Raw genomic sequence first — 17280 nt, forward strand, 5'->3', positions numbered from 1 at the left:
CTGGTCACATACCATACTCAAGCCACAAAAGTCTGAGGAGAGAGATATCTTTACCTGTTTCAATGTCATCTATTGAGCCCAATCCATTGGAAGTAGTCTGCAAAGAGGACGTAGGAAAAGGGAGACAAAAAATATTGTGAGATGTTAATCTTTAAACAGACATCTACACTTCACATATGTGACTCTTCACTACTCCTAAACGTGTGACTCTTCCTTTATGGCCTCTTTCTGTGCTGTAACAGTAAAGCCAATGAACTTTAGGAGGGCATTGATCCAAGGAACCTATTCATGTTTACCTTCAGCAGCTGACAAATCCTTTTGCTACAAAGGAAAACCATGTCTGCACAATATCCAACCATGTGAGCAACTCCATACATAGAATAGGATATTTCATGTGTGGATGAGAACACTGTGTCCCAAGTCCCAGGACACACCAATTGGTCAGCCCACTGCATGGGAGATCTGATTAGCCTGATCTTACACAATGTTCCTTTTCTTAGTTCACATATTTTGCAATCTAACAACCACAAACTTCTACAGCAAATTCAAAACAGGAAAATGTTTCTGCCAAGACAACTGCTGACTTGGAGCTCAAGGCAGGGAATACATTAAGTCCATATTTTATAGAAACATAAATAGAGGTAAGTACGTGTGCCTTCAGATTAAGCTTTAAAAGGCACAAGTAAAGTATTTGTCTTGTAATATTGCATCTACTACAGTGGATCTTGCACTATTTTCAATTTTTATAAAAGGGAAAGATTTTGAAATTAAAAACTAGGCACAACTATTAAAGAAAGTTGACTGGCCTTCCTAGAAGATGTGAAGCCAAATAACTGAACAGTGAGAGGTACACTAGTTCTTTAGTAGTTTGCTGTACAAAATTATAATGTTTATGGTTTTATTGTTTATATGCTTTAAGGAGCATTGTGAAATACCAAACAGCATGTAGAAACAGCAAGTGCTTGTTTGTTGGGACGGTTATTTTGCCCAGTGGTAAAAAAAGGAAGCCAGCAATTTCTTATATTTTACCATAATATCTGTACACTACCCTGCCCAGCTGGGTCTCCCAGGACAATACAAGCAATACATGTATATACCTTGCTCAGTACACCACAGGATTTAATTTTATACATTTCTTTTGCAGTTGCACTTTCTGACTTTTACTTAGCATTGTTGTTAGATATGCAAAACTTGAAAACAAAAATTTATTTAAAATGCAAGAGATAGCAAACATTCACAATAACTAAGAAAAATATCCATCTTTGGCGATCTAATTACCAACATAAAAAATTATGTAATTAGAAACGTTTTCAAAGAAATTAATTTCTTGGATATATCCCTTAAGAGCAAAAAACACAAATTAAAACAGTTCAAACTTAAAAGACAGTTATAAATTTGCATGCAAATAAAACTTTAAAGCATTCTAGTAGCACAGTCCATAAATAGTAACAATCACAGGATGCAAATGCTACCTGGTTTGATGAATTGATTGACGTGCCATTACTGAGTAGTGAGAATGTTTCCAATTCCTGCTGCAAGGAAGAGAGAGGTCTTAGAGCAGAATTCAGCCCATGAATGCTCATTAACTAGGTAAAGCTGGGTTACAATATGGTTTCCTTCCAAGTACTGCCCAAAAATAAAGCCACCCCAAAAGGTTACCCCACTGTGACACAAGAGTACACGTTTGTCAACACTGAAAGGGACTGAAAAATTGTTCTGTACACCTCAGAACATCCAACTCATAACCAGGAGGCAAAAAACTTCCTTGAGAAACACATGGGTTTGCTTTTTGTTAAGAAATTATTACTTTGGGAAGGCATTACCACACTGGAGTAAAAGCTGGAACTCAACACAAAAGATCACAAAGTGTTAACAAAGTACCAATCACAGAATTTCAAATAATAAAAAACATTCTGGAATGTTTAATTTTTGTATTTCTAACAGGTGGTTTAAGCCCATCTCAACTGAGTAACATGACAGCGGCAAAAAAGGCAAGGCCAACACAGTGAACAGCTACAAAAAGTATTTCCATATAAGCTTCCCTTTCTTTGAGACAGAAACATTTTAGAGTGTGGAAGAGATGAGGATCAAAGAGTTTTCTTAGGGTAGGCAAATCACACATTAAGTTTGCTGGGGAGAGGATTAACATGTTACAACCAGATTTACCCTAAAAGCTCTCTGCAAATCAGATGCCCACCAATCACTCCACCTCATGCTACAGAGGTGCCCCTCTGCAGGTGGAACACGCTGTTTGTTTAACACACCCCTGTGCTTGGGGCCAAGGATGCAAACGCAAACGTCAGCCTCCACTACTAGCTCATGTTCTTTGTTCCTGAGAACAAAATCTACGACCAAGGCAGCTTTATGGGAGAGCAGCTTTATGGCTAGCAGTGGCCTAACGCCCTCTAGCTCCATCCCAGGGTACAAATTTAATCACCTACAGCACCTCCTTGTAGAGCCAAGTTATGGATCCAGCCACTGGTGTCAAATTAGCTTCCGACCAGGTGTGTACCCACTGTTCACCCAAAGCCAAGCCTTTCCTCCACCACAAAGAAGTGTATGCCTAGAAAAGGGGCAGGAACCCTTCATGATCCTCTGCACTACAAAACCAGTCATGTCTCCAGTGCAGCAGGGGATCCCATCCTTCTCATCTCATAATAGGGAGAGGATTGTGATGCAAAACCTGCTTTGGGATCAGGTATTCCTCTCCTGCAAAAAACACAAAAGGCATCTACTATGCCGGAAGTTTCTCCTGCAGCACCAGCTGGGGACTCAGAAAACATCCTGGCAGTAGACACAGAGGAGCACTGGGGTTAGAAATGGATCAAGACAAAGTGAGTCAGAGGGTCAGGACAAGTAGAGTTGCCAGCAGCCTGCTAGAGTTTGCAGGGTTGTGTACACATGTCTGTAACTGCAGAGCAGCACCTACCACTTCTGAAAAAGTAAATTTGTACAAGCAAAGGATAGCCTCTAAGACAAAAGAAGTCATACCTGAGGTCTTTTGTATGCTTTTCGAACCCTCAGTCCCAGTTTCTGGGCAAGCTCCTGTCCCAGCTGTGTGACACTTTCATCCTGGGAACAAAACCATTGATGGGACACTTTCAGTTTTGCCTTTGTGGCACACAGAATGAAATAAAGAGGAATGCAGTTATGCACATTGGGCTACACCAAGCCTCAACTTCAGACAGCAGCAGATAGATAATTTCCAGAACAGCCCCAGGAGAGTCCACATAGACTTCAGCATTCTTGTAATTTAGTCCTGCCCAGATGCTGCAGTTGCACCAGGAGTTTTGCTCTACACTCATTCAATGCTGCAGAAAATCACAATCAAGTATCTGCTTCCAACAAAGCATCCACTCTGCAAAAACAGGGTTCAGGAGTCCTGCAGGCAAGTTGGCTGAAGGATCTGCCAAGGCTGGCTGCTGATACGGCTTCTGCAAGGTGTCCATGCCTGAGAAGGAGCCTGCATGTCTTCCCTCTCTGCCAGCTGCAGAGTTAATCATCAGTGTTGATATGCAGACAGTACTCACTAGCTTGTTTTGCTTGTTTGTTTTTAAAGCTTAGCCAAGTCTCAGTTTTCAACCTACTGGCTAGAAGGCATTTTGACTATCTACAGCTCCAGCTAAACTGCCTCAGCTTAGTCAAGCAAATCTTCAGCTTTCCCCATTGTGTGGCATTTTACCATCCTCCCTGCCCAGTGTCCATTCCCACTCACACACCACCACGGGCTTCCTGCCCAGACTAACATCCTGCCAGAGTCTTCTACATTTATATATCACCAGCAACTGTTTCCTTCTGTTTTCCTCCCTCTCCATTTGCAAAAATATCAGAGTACTTCAACAGTTTTTTCAAAGAAGAAAAAAAGTATCTATCTGCCCAACCTGTTGTGATAGCCCTCCTTAATCTGCTAACATATGCCCCCTCATGTCCAACCTTGAAGCTTGCCCTCTTCTTTCTACTTGCCATGCTGGTCTTTCCAATATCCTTCTCCCCGCAGGTTGAGTCCTTTCCCTTTGAACAGCTGAGAAGCCTCTGGTTCTTCCAGCCCACTACATCAGTAACTGTTTCCCTTCAATCTGGAGTGCCATTTTTTTGATTGTGTCCCCCCACACCCTCAACATTAGTCTTGGCACCATCTTCACTGAACTCAGTGAAAACAAAATCTAGCTTGTCCATTTCTTCTTCTAAAGCACCCCATGCCATACAAACACAAGCATATCACAGAGAAGTATTAACTTCACCATACTGAGAACTTCTGCAAACTAGCAGCACTGAGTATCTGCACCCAGAAATAAGTTAACTCTGACAGACAGTGAGCTAAATGAGTGGCACATTCTTTATCATCAGAGGTTTTAAGACAGGCTCTGTTCTGACCACAACAAAGTTCTCAGCAATTACAGCAATCCGAAGATGGAAGTACCCATGTGCTCCAGAGGATAATGGAAACAAGAGTGAAATGATGGATAGCATGACTTGCCTTTGATGTTGATGCAGAGAAGGCTTATGACTTCTGTTAAGCAGGTAATAAGACAATGGGGTATGTTAATTTACAAGGCTGAATTGTTTAGAATAGGAAACACAGATCACTCAATATGGTGTTTTAGGCTGAACTTTCCTGGCACAGAGAAGTTTGATAAATAATGATAATAATGGCAGCTATGTAAACATAACTATATAGTTAAAATATAAATTAAGTGGCTAAACTACAATGTAAAATATACCCACAAATAGCTTTACAAGAACACCTACATTAGAGCTTTTGTTAATCAAAGGGTTTATTTATAAAACAGTTCCCTGGGACTCCCCAAACATGATATCTTTAATATGTTTTGGTCACCCTGTTCTACCAAGTCAAAGAAGCTAGAATTTACAAGCTATACAAAAGGAATAACTAACTGCTAGCAAGGCTGTCAAAGATTCCTTCTATAACAGTAATAATAAAGGAAAGTTAACTTCTCCTGCTGAGGTGGATGCATTTTTCTTGTAATACTATTACTGTGATGGATCAGAACCAACATCAGCAAAGTGTTTACCTGAGTCCATGTAATCACAGTTTGCTTTTCAGATCAATATCTGGCCTAAGAGGATGCTCAAAAGCACTATCAGGAAAATATTTAGTTCCTAGTATATGCAGATAGTCCTCTCTGCATGCAAAAATTTACACACCCTGGAACACAAAAATAACTATGCCATGTGATGTCAAGGACACCTTTGCATGTTCCTCAAGAAATAAAAAGCTTGATCACTTTGCCTTAGCAATCTGGAAGTGAAATGTGAGACATTTGTATCCAACACAGAAAAAACATACATGTTTTTCTTTCAGAGCTCCAGTTCCCATTTATCCCATGCACCTAGTCACTTCCATTAGAGATAAAAAAGCAGCCAATTAAAACATTCTCATGGCTTTAGTTCATCTTTTGTTAGAGTAGGGGTTTGTTCTTCACAAACAGACCATGAACTTGCTGTCACTAACTGGTGTCTCTGGCTGGCACTATCTATAAGAAGTGACTTGGCCTGAAGAAATATGTGAGGACAAACATCTGAGTCAGAGCGTCAGAATTTCTGGGCATAAGCATGATCTTGGGAACAGACAAAATTTCTTTCCCACTATCCTCTGGCCTCACACTAAGCATGTTGAGGAGAGGAGGGTTGTGACCCACAAAAACCAAGATGAGTTGTATGTCGAAAACTTACATGTGGGAGGGACAGCAAGCATCGGCTGTTGCACTCATACGCTTCTTTGTGTCTTCCAAGTTCATTTAAGGAACGGGCTTTCCGGAATAGTGCTCGGATGTTCTCCTTGTCGAGACTTAAAGCCTTCTCACTGTCCTCCAGTGCCTTCTCATACAACCCCTGCATGGAACAGACCACCTGGAGTCAGCTGAGGCACAGCAGGCTAACTTGTCCTTCTCTGTGAATACAAATGTTCTATCTCAGCAGAAAACAGGAATACAAGCAGCAGGTGGAAGTACGTGTGTTACCTCATGTACAGACCAGTGTGCAAACACACCTGTGTTAACAGAACATTTTGTTAAATCTTGCAAAACTCAAAACACTTCAAAGTCAAGAAATAAGAGAACTAAGGCTGCTTGAGCAACCTTATCTTGTCCTCCCTCTACCCTGAGCATGTTGCACTTGAAAGTCTTTAATTATGTGACTGCTTGCTAATTTTCAGGAGACTCAGTGTCCTTACAAACAGGACGGGCCGGCTCTGGGGTTGTGCCATTAAGGGAAGCTGTTACATGCCTTAGTAAAATGGAAGCATGCAGCCTTTTAATGCCTGGGTATTTCAGAATCCTTTTCCATGTGTATGCTGCAAGTCCCTTCAAGACCCAAAGCCCTTCCTACTGTCTTCCAGTGTCTCAGAGGAGGAGGCAAGAGCCTCCAGAGCAATAACAGTATTCCTGCTCAACACTGGAAGACACTGGATGATTGTAATTCCTCACCACTGAAGAGCAGAACTGCATTGTCAGTACTTTAGGCCTGGCCCCTTCTCCTCACATCCTTCCTCTGGTCTTGCAAGACACAGTGCAATTGGGAGGAGATTGCAGACTTTTCTGTGTGGTGTTGTCTCCTCCAGTGTTTGAACAGCGAATGGACAAAACCAGATGAAATGCCTCATGACATCTTTTCCAACTGCACAGCACTGCAACCCTGGCTCCTGGGGATGACTTGGGAAAGCGCTCACCATGGCAAAGTAACAGGCAGCTCGGTTGACGTGGAGCTTGCAGAGGAGCTCCTTTGGGATGGTCACCTCGTCAGAGGCTGCATAATCTGCCACATTCAGCCCTTCTACATACTGGACCAGGGAAAGCTTGAAATCCTTCTCTCGGAACAAATCATTGCCCTCTGCAAACAAGTTTCTCACCAGCTTCTGCAAAAAGGCCTGGGCAGCAAGGAGAGAACATATAGACTCAAGTAAATATTCAGAGACAGGAAAGGCTTCCCAATTTCCCATTCCTTTCCATATCTTTTAGCAAACTGTTTGCCCACTAAGATACTCCTGCATCCATACTCTCCTGTAAAACATCAGGAGAATAATACAGTCAAATTTCCATTCTTCTTGGATGTTTAAGTGTCTTCTCCTTTCCCTGTAAGTTGCCATCATCAGAACCTTAAAACTTTAAGTCACAGGGAAACTGTGACAGACCATCCCACATTCTTCACTTCTGTCATGTAAACTAATGGCTGTGCAACAGAACAAATCTTGCTAACCAGAGGGCTCCCAGTTTTAACAAACAAAATCTCCATTACCTCATAATCTTCTTGGCTTAGGGGTAATGTGGACCTGAAGAAAAGGAAGAGAAAATACTCATGAAGCAGGCATCCATGTCAATAAGGGCTTTTGTCTAATGAAGAAATCCTTTTTCTGGTCCTGTGCTGGTGATCTCAGTAAATTACTGAACATTTTATCGCTGTGAAGGCAGCTGAGGCAAACAGACCCAGTTAGGGAGCATTATACTCAGTGACACTTGCAGTGGTGTCAAGCCATGGTCATGTCTAAGAGGGACTTGAGACCAGAGGAGTCTTACTCTCATTTATTTTCTGTGCATACATGATCCTCTGTAATGTGCCTTCTGACAGTCACCTAAAAAACCTATCTTTAATAAAGTCCCATGAGAGACTGCCAGGAAGAATACAAGTGTATTTTATGTGCATCTGGCTCTAAGGAGAGGCACCAGAGTGGCACTCCAACACCTCTTCAAATTCTTTTTGAGACCAGAGACATACAGATATAAATGCAATCAATTTTCTCTGCCTTAACTTAGCCATATGCCTTTATGCCTTTCCTCACAAAAGGAAGGGAGAAAACAGTGCAGGTTCAGGAATTCAGTTCATTTGACTCCAGCTTTCTTGGCCAAGGCTGAACCACAAACACTGGCAGCGCTTGTGAGGATAACACCTACCCTACAACAGCGCTGAGACTTAAGAGAAAGGTTAATTGAATCACCCAATTCATCCAGGCTTGGCCCACATATATTTATTGTTTCTCTTCAAGGACAAATCAGTAGGCTCTAGAGGAATCCTCAGCACCTTTCATAGCTTTTCTTACCTACCGTAAATACATGATCTTACTGGTTACAGAATAAACGCTTTTTAGTGTAGCGAGAGCTGGTCCTGACAGTCGGGACGGATGGAGACAAAAGCTCTCAGGAGTCACGTCTCAGGGCATACAGATTATTGTGGGGCCTTGCCCGGAGCTGCCAGCTGCAGCTCGAAGCAGGCCCCAAGGAGTGGGGGTAGGGCAAGATAGCTAGAGAGTTCCAAAAGAGGGTCTAAGAGAGTAGGAGAAGGGGCTGGATCGAGGGGTAGGGGAGAGAGAGAGTCTGGTCTTCTGGGAACACCTTATCAAGGGGGTTTCAGAGCGGGGGTGTGTACTAGGACTCTGGACCAAGGGGATTACAGATACATCATACTTCAGGGGAGGGTTACAGGTGCGAGATAGACTCTACATTTTTGAGGAATGAGACAGAACACTTTATCTGACCCTTTGATTAGTCTGTGGGTCAAAAAAGGGAGTTACCTTCTACTAGCTACACCACTGTCCACCAGTGCTTAGCAACCAAGGTCTGCCATCTCAGAGCTCATTTTCATCTCAATCTGGCTCACATTCTCTGCACTTTCCAAATCCCCCGCCAGGCAATCATACTTATAAGGCCTTCTTATTTCATCTTCCCCAACATTTTAGATTTCCTCTAATCACTCCTTAAAACTAACTACAGGAAATGTCATGGCTTTGTAAGAAACATTCATGATGCTTACATATTTGGACTCCCTTCTTTCGCATCAAAACAAACCAACATATGACAGTGCTCCTGGTTCAGAGTGCAAGATATGCCCCAGATGCATGACCTACACCTCATATTTCTAAATTATTTTCTTCTCCAGAACCTTGTGCATTTTTATAAGTGCTACCAATATAAATCTCACAATTACCTCTCCAAAACGGAGTTATCAGCCCTCTTTAGTCTCAGACTGGGATGAAAATATCATGGCCATGTTACAGGATACAAATAGGTAACATGGAAGATCTAGGGGGTTTCCTACCGTAGAGGCACAGATTTCAGGCATAATAATTGCAGGACACAAAGTAGGACTTAAAAAAACCCCCAAACCAATCTGATTACAATCTTACTACTTCCTTACTCACCATGGAACCTGGACCCGAATTTGAGGCCTCTGCTCAGTCAAACATTGGAGGGAGAAATACTACTGTATCTTATAAAGAAGTACTAGGATTTGTAACTACTACATAAGCAACAACCTCAAGCTCTACAAGGTCACATAATATTCACAGAAGAGTGATCTGAGACATCTACATTACAGGCTGGCAACTGTAAAAGGACCCAGGTTATCTAAATTTCCTATAGGCACCATATAGGGTGCCTAACAAGTTATGTACTTTGTTTCCCCACCTACAGAACTGAAATACTATCTCCCTTCCTAACCTTCTTTAGAGAGCACTTTGAGATCTTCATGCTGAAGATGATGTAGAAGGTCCAAGTACTATTAGCATTATGCTAATAGTAAAGATAATCCTGGAACTTCAGTGGAGGGCAAAACCAAAGGAAATTAAAATGACAGAATTTTAAGCTCAGGAAGCTCTAACAGGACAAGAAAGACCCTAAAAAAATCACAGCCAAAATCCTCAGAACAGTATCTCTTTCCCATGCAGAAAACCCAAAGCAGTGAATAGGAAAAACTCAGCTCCTGGAATCCTCAGCAGAAAGATGACCACCTCCAAATCCACAGGGAACACTGAGGTTGTCCACTTACTGAATGAACTGAAGTCCTTTCTCTATTTCTTGTTTTCTCTTCTGCCTCTCCATTATGGTTGCTGTGGAGGAAGAAGAAAAAGAAACAACACAAAGTGAGTAATTTTAGGTCTCGTTGGCAATTAAACAGCAAAGTATTTTGTTTGTGCCTGAATTTACTACTAACAAAATGTTCCAGACCAGATGCCCTGAACAGTGAAGCCCATGATTTATCCACACCGCAGATACAGCATGGCAAGCAGCTCACTACCAAGTATCTGCTTTCTCTCACATGCCACTGACAGGATTCAGGGGCAAAGAGGAATTACTTCAATTTGAGCTCTCTGCTTAGGCTGCCAGTAAATAAAGCAATGGGAACCAACCGTTATCATGACTGCCTTCTAGCAAAGGGAAGAAACCCAACACCATCTTTGCCTGCACTGGCAGTCATTTCAGGAATTTGTGCCTAGACCCTACTATGATATACAATTGTGACCACTATTTTTCTGGGACAGATTTAAACTGATTTACTGCATAGCATATGAAGCACACCTTGTCTACATAAGGTTTATGAAGGTACAGCACAAAGGGAGATTCAAAGGAAGGAGATGAAATTGCTTTCTGTGGTCCACATAAAAAGACAGCACTGAATCCATGCAATGGGGATTTCACACTGAAAGTCAGCAGGCAAGAGCAGCACAGACTGGGGAACACTTCTTTGGAGAGGGAGCAGAGTCCTATCCTGTAGTGCTTTAAACTGGGGTGGGCGGCACCTTATGAAGGCTCAAGAGTTATCTGCACTTCATCCTCTGCAGTTTGGAAGCAAATCTTGGAATGGTTCCCCAGTGACCTTTCTCCAAGGTACACAGGTCTGTCACACAAGAAAAGAATAATGCAGGTGAGAAGGACGGCACTTTATGGCAAAACGGAGCTGCTGGTGACAGCAAATTTCACATCAACCAGCTGTGACCACAAATAATGCTCAGCATTTGAGGAATAGGAACTTGGGGACAAAGGCAGTAAGTACAGAAACACTGAAATGAGATGGAGAGGAAGACCCTGTTCCTTTCCAATCCAGGATTGCCTCTGAGAAGATATTAAAGTAAATTCTCCACCTCTACACTACAACAGCTTGGAGAGGATTATCATCCAGCTCCATTTACATTAAGACCACCCCTATCATTCTAAGACATCTTGCAGTATCAATGACTCACTCAGTCTGAACAGGTTGAAGAGGCCTTTAAGGTACATAAAAATCAATCCTGACAGCTCAGCAAGCCCTGATTGATAGTGCTCTATCCCATGCAAAATGTAGAATTGAACCTGCCCTTTACCAACAAGAAGAGCTGGGGGAAGCAGCAAAGACTGGAGTGAGAGAAAGTAGCAGCAGAAGGAAGCAAGAACTTGAAAGTGACCCTGTGCAGTTTCTAAGTCATCAGACAGTAAATTTGGAAGCAATCTGGTTCAAGCAGCAGGTAGAAGACTTTAAGCAGATGAACTTGGAACAGGATGGGCAGTGCAGCAAGAAAGGGAAAGCCAACAGACAAGATGAGGGATGATTAGCATGTCTACAAAGGCTTTTAAACAGAAGTGATGGAGAAGAGCTGATATACTTCAGTACAACATCAACAGAAGGCTTGCATTGATTCATAAATAGCCTGGATAATGAGCAATCAGGAAGAAAGAAGGAAATTTAACAAGGAGATTGTGAGGTTAATATGATCACTAATGATACAGGCGGACAGGCTGGAGAGGTAGACAAGGGGAGAGAGGTAATTAATTTAATTTTTCTCCCTGTGTGAAATTCTGCAAAGACAGAGGAAGTAAAAGAGAACAGAGAAGCAGAAGAGGAGCAGTAGGAACCATTTCCACAAAGGCAGCAGTGAAAGACATGAAAGAGGACAGAGCCACCCCGGATCACTGTAAGAAACTGTGAGGGCCATCAGAGACAAGAGTGAGGAAAGGGCCTCCATAGGAAATGACAAGAGAGAAACTGTGGGGGAGAAGAGGAAGCAAAAGAGTCAAGTGGATCCTCCCAAAGGCTCATGTGGACAGCACAGTGAGGAAGGAAGAATTTCTAGCTGAATACACTAAAAGTCTTGAAGCACTCCAAAAAGCCTCACCTTGGACCCCCACCTATGCCCCTCTGTCCATAGTCTAGGAGCTCCATTTCAGCGGAGGTCCAGGTCCTGTCTTGTCTGAACTATGCTGCAGGTGAACTTGTCCTCAGTTCTATCTCTGGGACAAGCCTTGGACATCCACTGCAGGCAGCTTGTCTCCAGTCCTGTCTCTGTTATCATCTCCTACCACTGGACTCGCTGGGTGGACCTTGACCAGATTCACCATCTCATCTTCTCTGGGACTGTTGATGGACCACTCCTGTTGGCATCTAGTTCTGCCTACACTGTTCACATGTGGTGGGACTGTACCCTATGAGTGAGTGCCTTGCTGGTGACTGCCATCACCTTCAGCTACTCGCTTCCCTTGCCTGGAGGTGCAGCCCTGCTCTTGCTGCTCCCTGAGTCATGCTTGAGGGAATAAAAGTCAGGGAAGTGAAGCAGAACCCCACGGATCTGACGAAAAGGGAGATTATTGGTGACTGTGGGGAGGGCAGTTGAACACGGGCTGGTCATCATCAAGTCAATGGCTGCATTCCAAAAATGCTGTGGTACACCTTTACAATTGTGTATATCCTCAAAACAAATCACCACCTTGCAAAGCTTTTGATATACACGGTCTACTTCTGTTTCTGAGATCAGCCTTTAAAACACTCCACAAGGAGTACCTGTTCTCACAGCTACCCTGACCCTGCTGCTAAAACGTCCTACACAGCAGGTTACAGTGAGAACTGATTACTGTTGCTTGACCAGAGAGAAGGGCATTCAAACGTACTGACCCAAACCTGGAGTGCAGCCAAAGGACTACTGGGCATGGCTACAGAATGTCTCCTTCCTAGAGTTACCCAACTCTTCTTGCATCCTGAAGCTCCTCTTCTGTTTTTTCCTCTCCTCATCACTATTGCCACTGCATCCAGCATGAATATCCCCACCTTTGCTTCATCTGACCAGTCTACTGCATCTCTGTAGGTCCCACAATACACAGCTACAGTTTGATCCTTGCTACAAAATCCTGGTAAAAGGCAACCTTCTGTGCCCTGCACGCTATTTATGCTCTGCAGTTCTACCCTCATCTTCCAGAGAGAATATTCTTCAACCCAAGACCCTCCACCGCAGTCTTTAAACATAAACCACAGGCCTGATCTCCCCTCTAGACTGCTGCTCCCTGGTGCTACCCCACATTCCTCCCTCCCTGCAAGTGGGTTACCAGCTTTCTCTGCTACAGGTCTGTCACACCTCCAAGCTTATGTCACGACTTTGCACATAAGACTCATCCCCTCATTGCAACACCTTCAAAGCGCTCACCATGTGCTGCTACCCAACAATTTCTTGCACATCTCTCAGGAACACCTACCTTTCTTTCCCCTTCAATATGACTCCAGACCAGCAATCCCCTTCACGTGTGGCAGACCCCTCATCTGATCTGTCCTGCCTGCCCCAACCACTGCAGGAGGCTGCCAATCAGACTCCTCTTTTTGCTCCTCCACCACCCCACCAGCAAACCCAGTCACTTCTGACTCCTCTCATCATTCCAGCCTCTTCACCATGTTTCATTTAACATTCAGACCAAGCCGTGCACTTGTTACACCAGCAAACCCAACACACAGTGAGCCACCCACATGAGCAACACTTCAGTTCTGCTGCACACTATACCACAGCTACTGCATAATTAATTTTAAGTGCAAAGCTTGTTTAGCTTTTGTTTTCTTTGGTTTTCAAATATTTTTAGAAACAAATAGAAAACATTTTATGAAGCACAAAGTGTCCCTTTTCTCTCCCCCACCAAATCTCTCTGTCCAGACTTGTCCACTCAAATCATCAGCAAAATTCAAATACTGAGTATTTATATCTCCACTACAGAGCTCTTATCCTTTCAGTCCAGAGACATTTATCCTCCCTGGTCCAGCATCTAGAGAGAACTTTATTCACAGTTCATCAATAAATTACAAACCATTTGCCAGACAGGAATAAAATGCTACGGACAGGCAAAATGGTTTTCTTGCCTTCAGAAGGAAGCATGAGCCAGTGATCTGGGTGACTGAATCACAAACTGGGTGGATATCCTCTAGATGGGTAGATGGTAGAAAGAAGAGATTAACAGAAAGACTTGAATTTATCTTATCAAGGACACAGGTCTTATTCATAACCCTGCCAGAGCTGAATTTGGGCAAAGTTTTTCATAATGTATTTCTGAGATGGCAATGAACTGACACTTGTCTGACCTTCAGGCATTGAATGTAACATTTCAGCTAGAAATTAGTACACTCAGGTGCAAGTGGCAGGTTGTAGAGCTGAGACTGAAGCTCCCCAGGAAAAAAGGCTCCAGGATACACTGGTCTGGTCTTTCACTGCCTGCTGTTTGACCACTTTAGTGGTGCAGCAGAATACCTAACTGGGCATACATCAAGTAAAGGACAAACTGTTGAGCTCACTATAAACTTGGGGTCTTGCTCACTCCTGCAGCTGCTTTCTGCCATGCCCCACTCTCTGGGTTTCACTGCTTCTTACAGTCAACTGCTCTTGGATTCCCCACCACTATGCTGTGCCCACCAGAGCTGACTCCTCTGTCCCTCCCCACACCAGCCACCCCAAGGAACTTTCATAGCCACCATTTCAAATGCCAGCACCCCGCTAGTGCCAGGTCTGCTTTGCAGCATCACTGGGGCCACGAGCTGCACCCAGCAATATTCACTGCACCCAGTGAATGCAGAGCAAGGTAGCAACAAACAGCTCACCCCCCACTGAAAATAAAAGCAGTGACCCTTAAGTTTCCCTGAGAGGGGGATGGTGGTGGGGGCTAAAGCCTCAATTGACCACATCAGCCCCCATTACCTAATTTTCCACTCCCTTCAGTCTTGTGTTGTACACATAACACCTTCATGTACCACAGGCCACCCTTCCTCCTGCACCCACTGCAGCGCAGCCAAGGAACAAGGAGAGAGCTCTGGGGTGATGCTGCCTGTCTCTACGCCACTTGCTCTTGGGTTTCTGTCCACCCAGCTCGCATTCCGTGCCTCATTTGAAAAACTAAATCCGGGGGCTGGTTTCCACACGCATCGCGCGGGAACCCTCTCGCTTCCTCCCCCTGCTGCCAGCACTAGGCCGCCGGTCCCCGGCCTTGCGTAGAGGCCGCCGCTGGGAGAGGCGCCACCTCGGCCGCTGGAGCTGAGAGGGGCCGGCGGCGCCTCCTGCGCCCCCGCGACTGCAGACCGCCGGCAGCCCGACACTGCCGACACCGCGGCCCTGCTGGGAGGGCTCTCCTACGGCAGGAGACGTCCCGGCTTCCCGGGAAAAGGAAAACAAACCAAAACATACTCTTCCTCCTTCCCCATCCCCCATCCGCTTAAATAAAAATCACGCATTTACAAGAGTCTGGGAGACGGTTTTAAGAGGAAAAAAAGAAAACAAAACAAAACAAAACAAAACAAAAAAAAAAAAAAAAAACCCACCAAAAACCCAAAAACGCATAACGTCCCCTGCTACCCGGAAATCGTATACAACATTAAAGAATTAAAACCAAAACAAACGAAACAAAACCCAAAACCGCAAAAACACAGTCTTCTTATTTGATAAACTTTAGAAGACACTACGGAAGGTCCATCTAAAAAGCAATTCCAAATGATTTCTCTGCCGTTTCATGGGGTTTGGAGGAAACAAGAGGGGGAAAATGCAGCCAGAACATACATCCCGAACGTACGAAACACAAACAGGCACAAACGCGATTAATACTAAATTTTTCACGTAAACCAAGGGTCTTTCCCCCTAGCTATGCAATTTTAGACTACCACATTTTTTTCCAGGGGGTGGGATTAGGATCGTTGACAATTTTTTTTTTTTTTTTTTTTTGCAAACCGCACATTTTTGGCGGAAGGTTTAGCTTCAAAATCTCACCCGTATTATTTTTCACCACATTTTTTTACATTTCCAATTACACAACCTTTCATCTATGCAGTTACTATCTGTAACCTTTACTTTCTAAGGAAGCAACATCCAGAATTTCTTGCTTCTCAAGTCCACCCCTTTCTACATACACAAACACACAGAGAACTGATTTAAGACAAAAATAATCCCCCCAAAATAATAATAAAGAACTCACCTCTCCTCGGGTTTTCCCCCCCACACTATGCATAAACTTTCCTTGATAAATGGTATTGTATTACTAGAGATATTATTAATGTATTATTACTAGAAGTAATAATAATAGTAAGTGCTATTTAATTATAGAAGGCAGCATTCTGCTTCTGGATCGGCTGCCTCTGCAGCTCCCTCCATGTGCCTCCTGATCTCTTTACTTTCATTTCCAGGTCTCGCTCTCTCGCGCTCGCTCTCAGCTGCACCGGCGAGAGAAAATGCCTCCCTGCATATCCTCTGGGCCCTAGAGGCTACCGCTTTCCATTACAAAAATTCACAAATCTTTCCCTTGAGGCTGGTTTTGAGATTCTTTAAGGTGAATTAGGCTTTAAAAACAAAACAAAACAAAAATCTAAAAAATAAAGCTCTTCAGCAGTCGACTCTCCGTTCTAATTTTAATGCAACATTTTTTCTTCCTGGTTGTCTTTGCTGATATTAAAAAAAAAATACCCCAAGAGAAAGCAAAGCTGCCGCTGCAGAGGGAATGCATGCACACGAACGCGGCGAGGAAGTGAATTGTGAGACCCCCCCTGGGATTATCACATACGGGAAGCAGTGACCCTTGTGCCCACCCATTTCTGTTCGCTGGACGGGGGCCAGAGCCATCGCTGATGGCAGAGCAATTATCTGCTCCAGCCAGACCTTACTTACTCCACCCTGCACTGCTGAGGGGGTTCCCTGTAAATAAGATTATCTGAAAACATAAATCTTTGGGTGGAAAGGAATATGCATTTAAAAACAAACAAACAAAAATCAAAACAACAACAGCAACAACAACAAAACTAAACTAAACACAAAAATAAAACAAATTTGAAAAAATCTCAATATTATATTTTACACGTCTAGGAATTATACAATCTACATATTTTTATATAGATACACACATATATATATACATATATATGTTATATATAAGTAGATGCATATATGCAGCATTAATAAACCATATTAATATTAAATTTTATATGATTGGATATTATACTATCTACATATATATTATATGTATGTAGATGCATATATATTTTAATGTTTATGCATACACATGTGAATTTAGACACTTTTTGGAATCGTATTTTTGGCTTGTTTTCATCCCAAATCCCTCAATATTTCCAGAAAGTGCACTGAATCTCCAAGCAATCCATGCTAGCAGAGCCCCAGGAAGAGAACTGCTAGTGGGAAAGGGAGGTTGGGTAGGATGTGTTCTACCATGGGCAGTAGTTGTGAAGATCCAGATACACAGACCATCTTAGCTGGGGGGTCACCCATCCCCACCAAGC

The 17280-nt window shown here is 43.3% G+C and overlaps 1 protein-coding gene across 14 annotated transcripts in view; it reads right to left on the bottom strand.

The window, feature by feature from the left end:
- Window positions 1-16623, bottom strand: part of ZC3H7B (zinc finger CCCH-type containing 7B) — a 48496-nt gene extending 31873 nt beyond the window's left edge. For 3 of the 14 annotated variants that reach the window (XM_072923364.1, XM_072923363.1, XM_072923362.1), the window contains exons 1-8: window positions 15969-16621; window positions 9778-9838; window positions 7255-7288; window positions 6689-6886; window positions 5695-5853; window positions 2992-3072; window positions 1473-1532; window positions 55-97 (exon numbers count right to left, since the gene is read on the bottom strand). In XM_072923364.1, coding sequence (XP_072779465.1) covers window positions 55-97; window positions 1473-1532; window positions 2992-3072; window positions 5695-5853; window positions 6689-6886; window positions 7255-7288; window positions 9778-9830 — 628 coding nt within the window. In that variant the 5' untranslated portion in view covers window positions 9831-9838; window positions 15969-16621. The other 11 variants (XM_030262924.4, XM_072923359.1, XM_030262923.4 and 8 more) reach the window with 11 other exon arrangements.
- Between the last annotated feature and the right edge of the window lie 657 nt (window positions 16624-17280).

This window comes from Taeniopygia guttata, chromosome 1A, assembly GCF_048771995.1.
Source record: "Taeniopygia guttata chromosome 1A, bTaeGut7.mat, whole genome shotgun sequence".
Lineage (NCBI taxonomy): Eukaryota > Metazoa > Chordata > Aves > Passeriformes > Estrildidae > Taeniopygia > Taeniopygia guttata.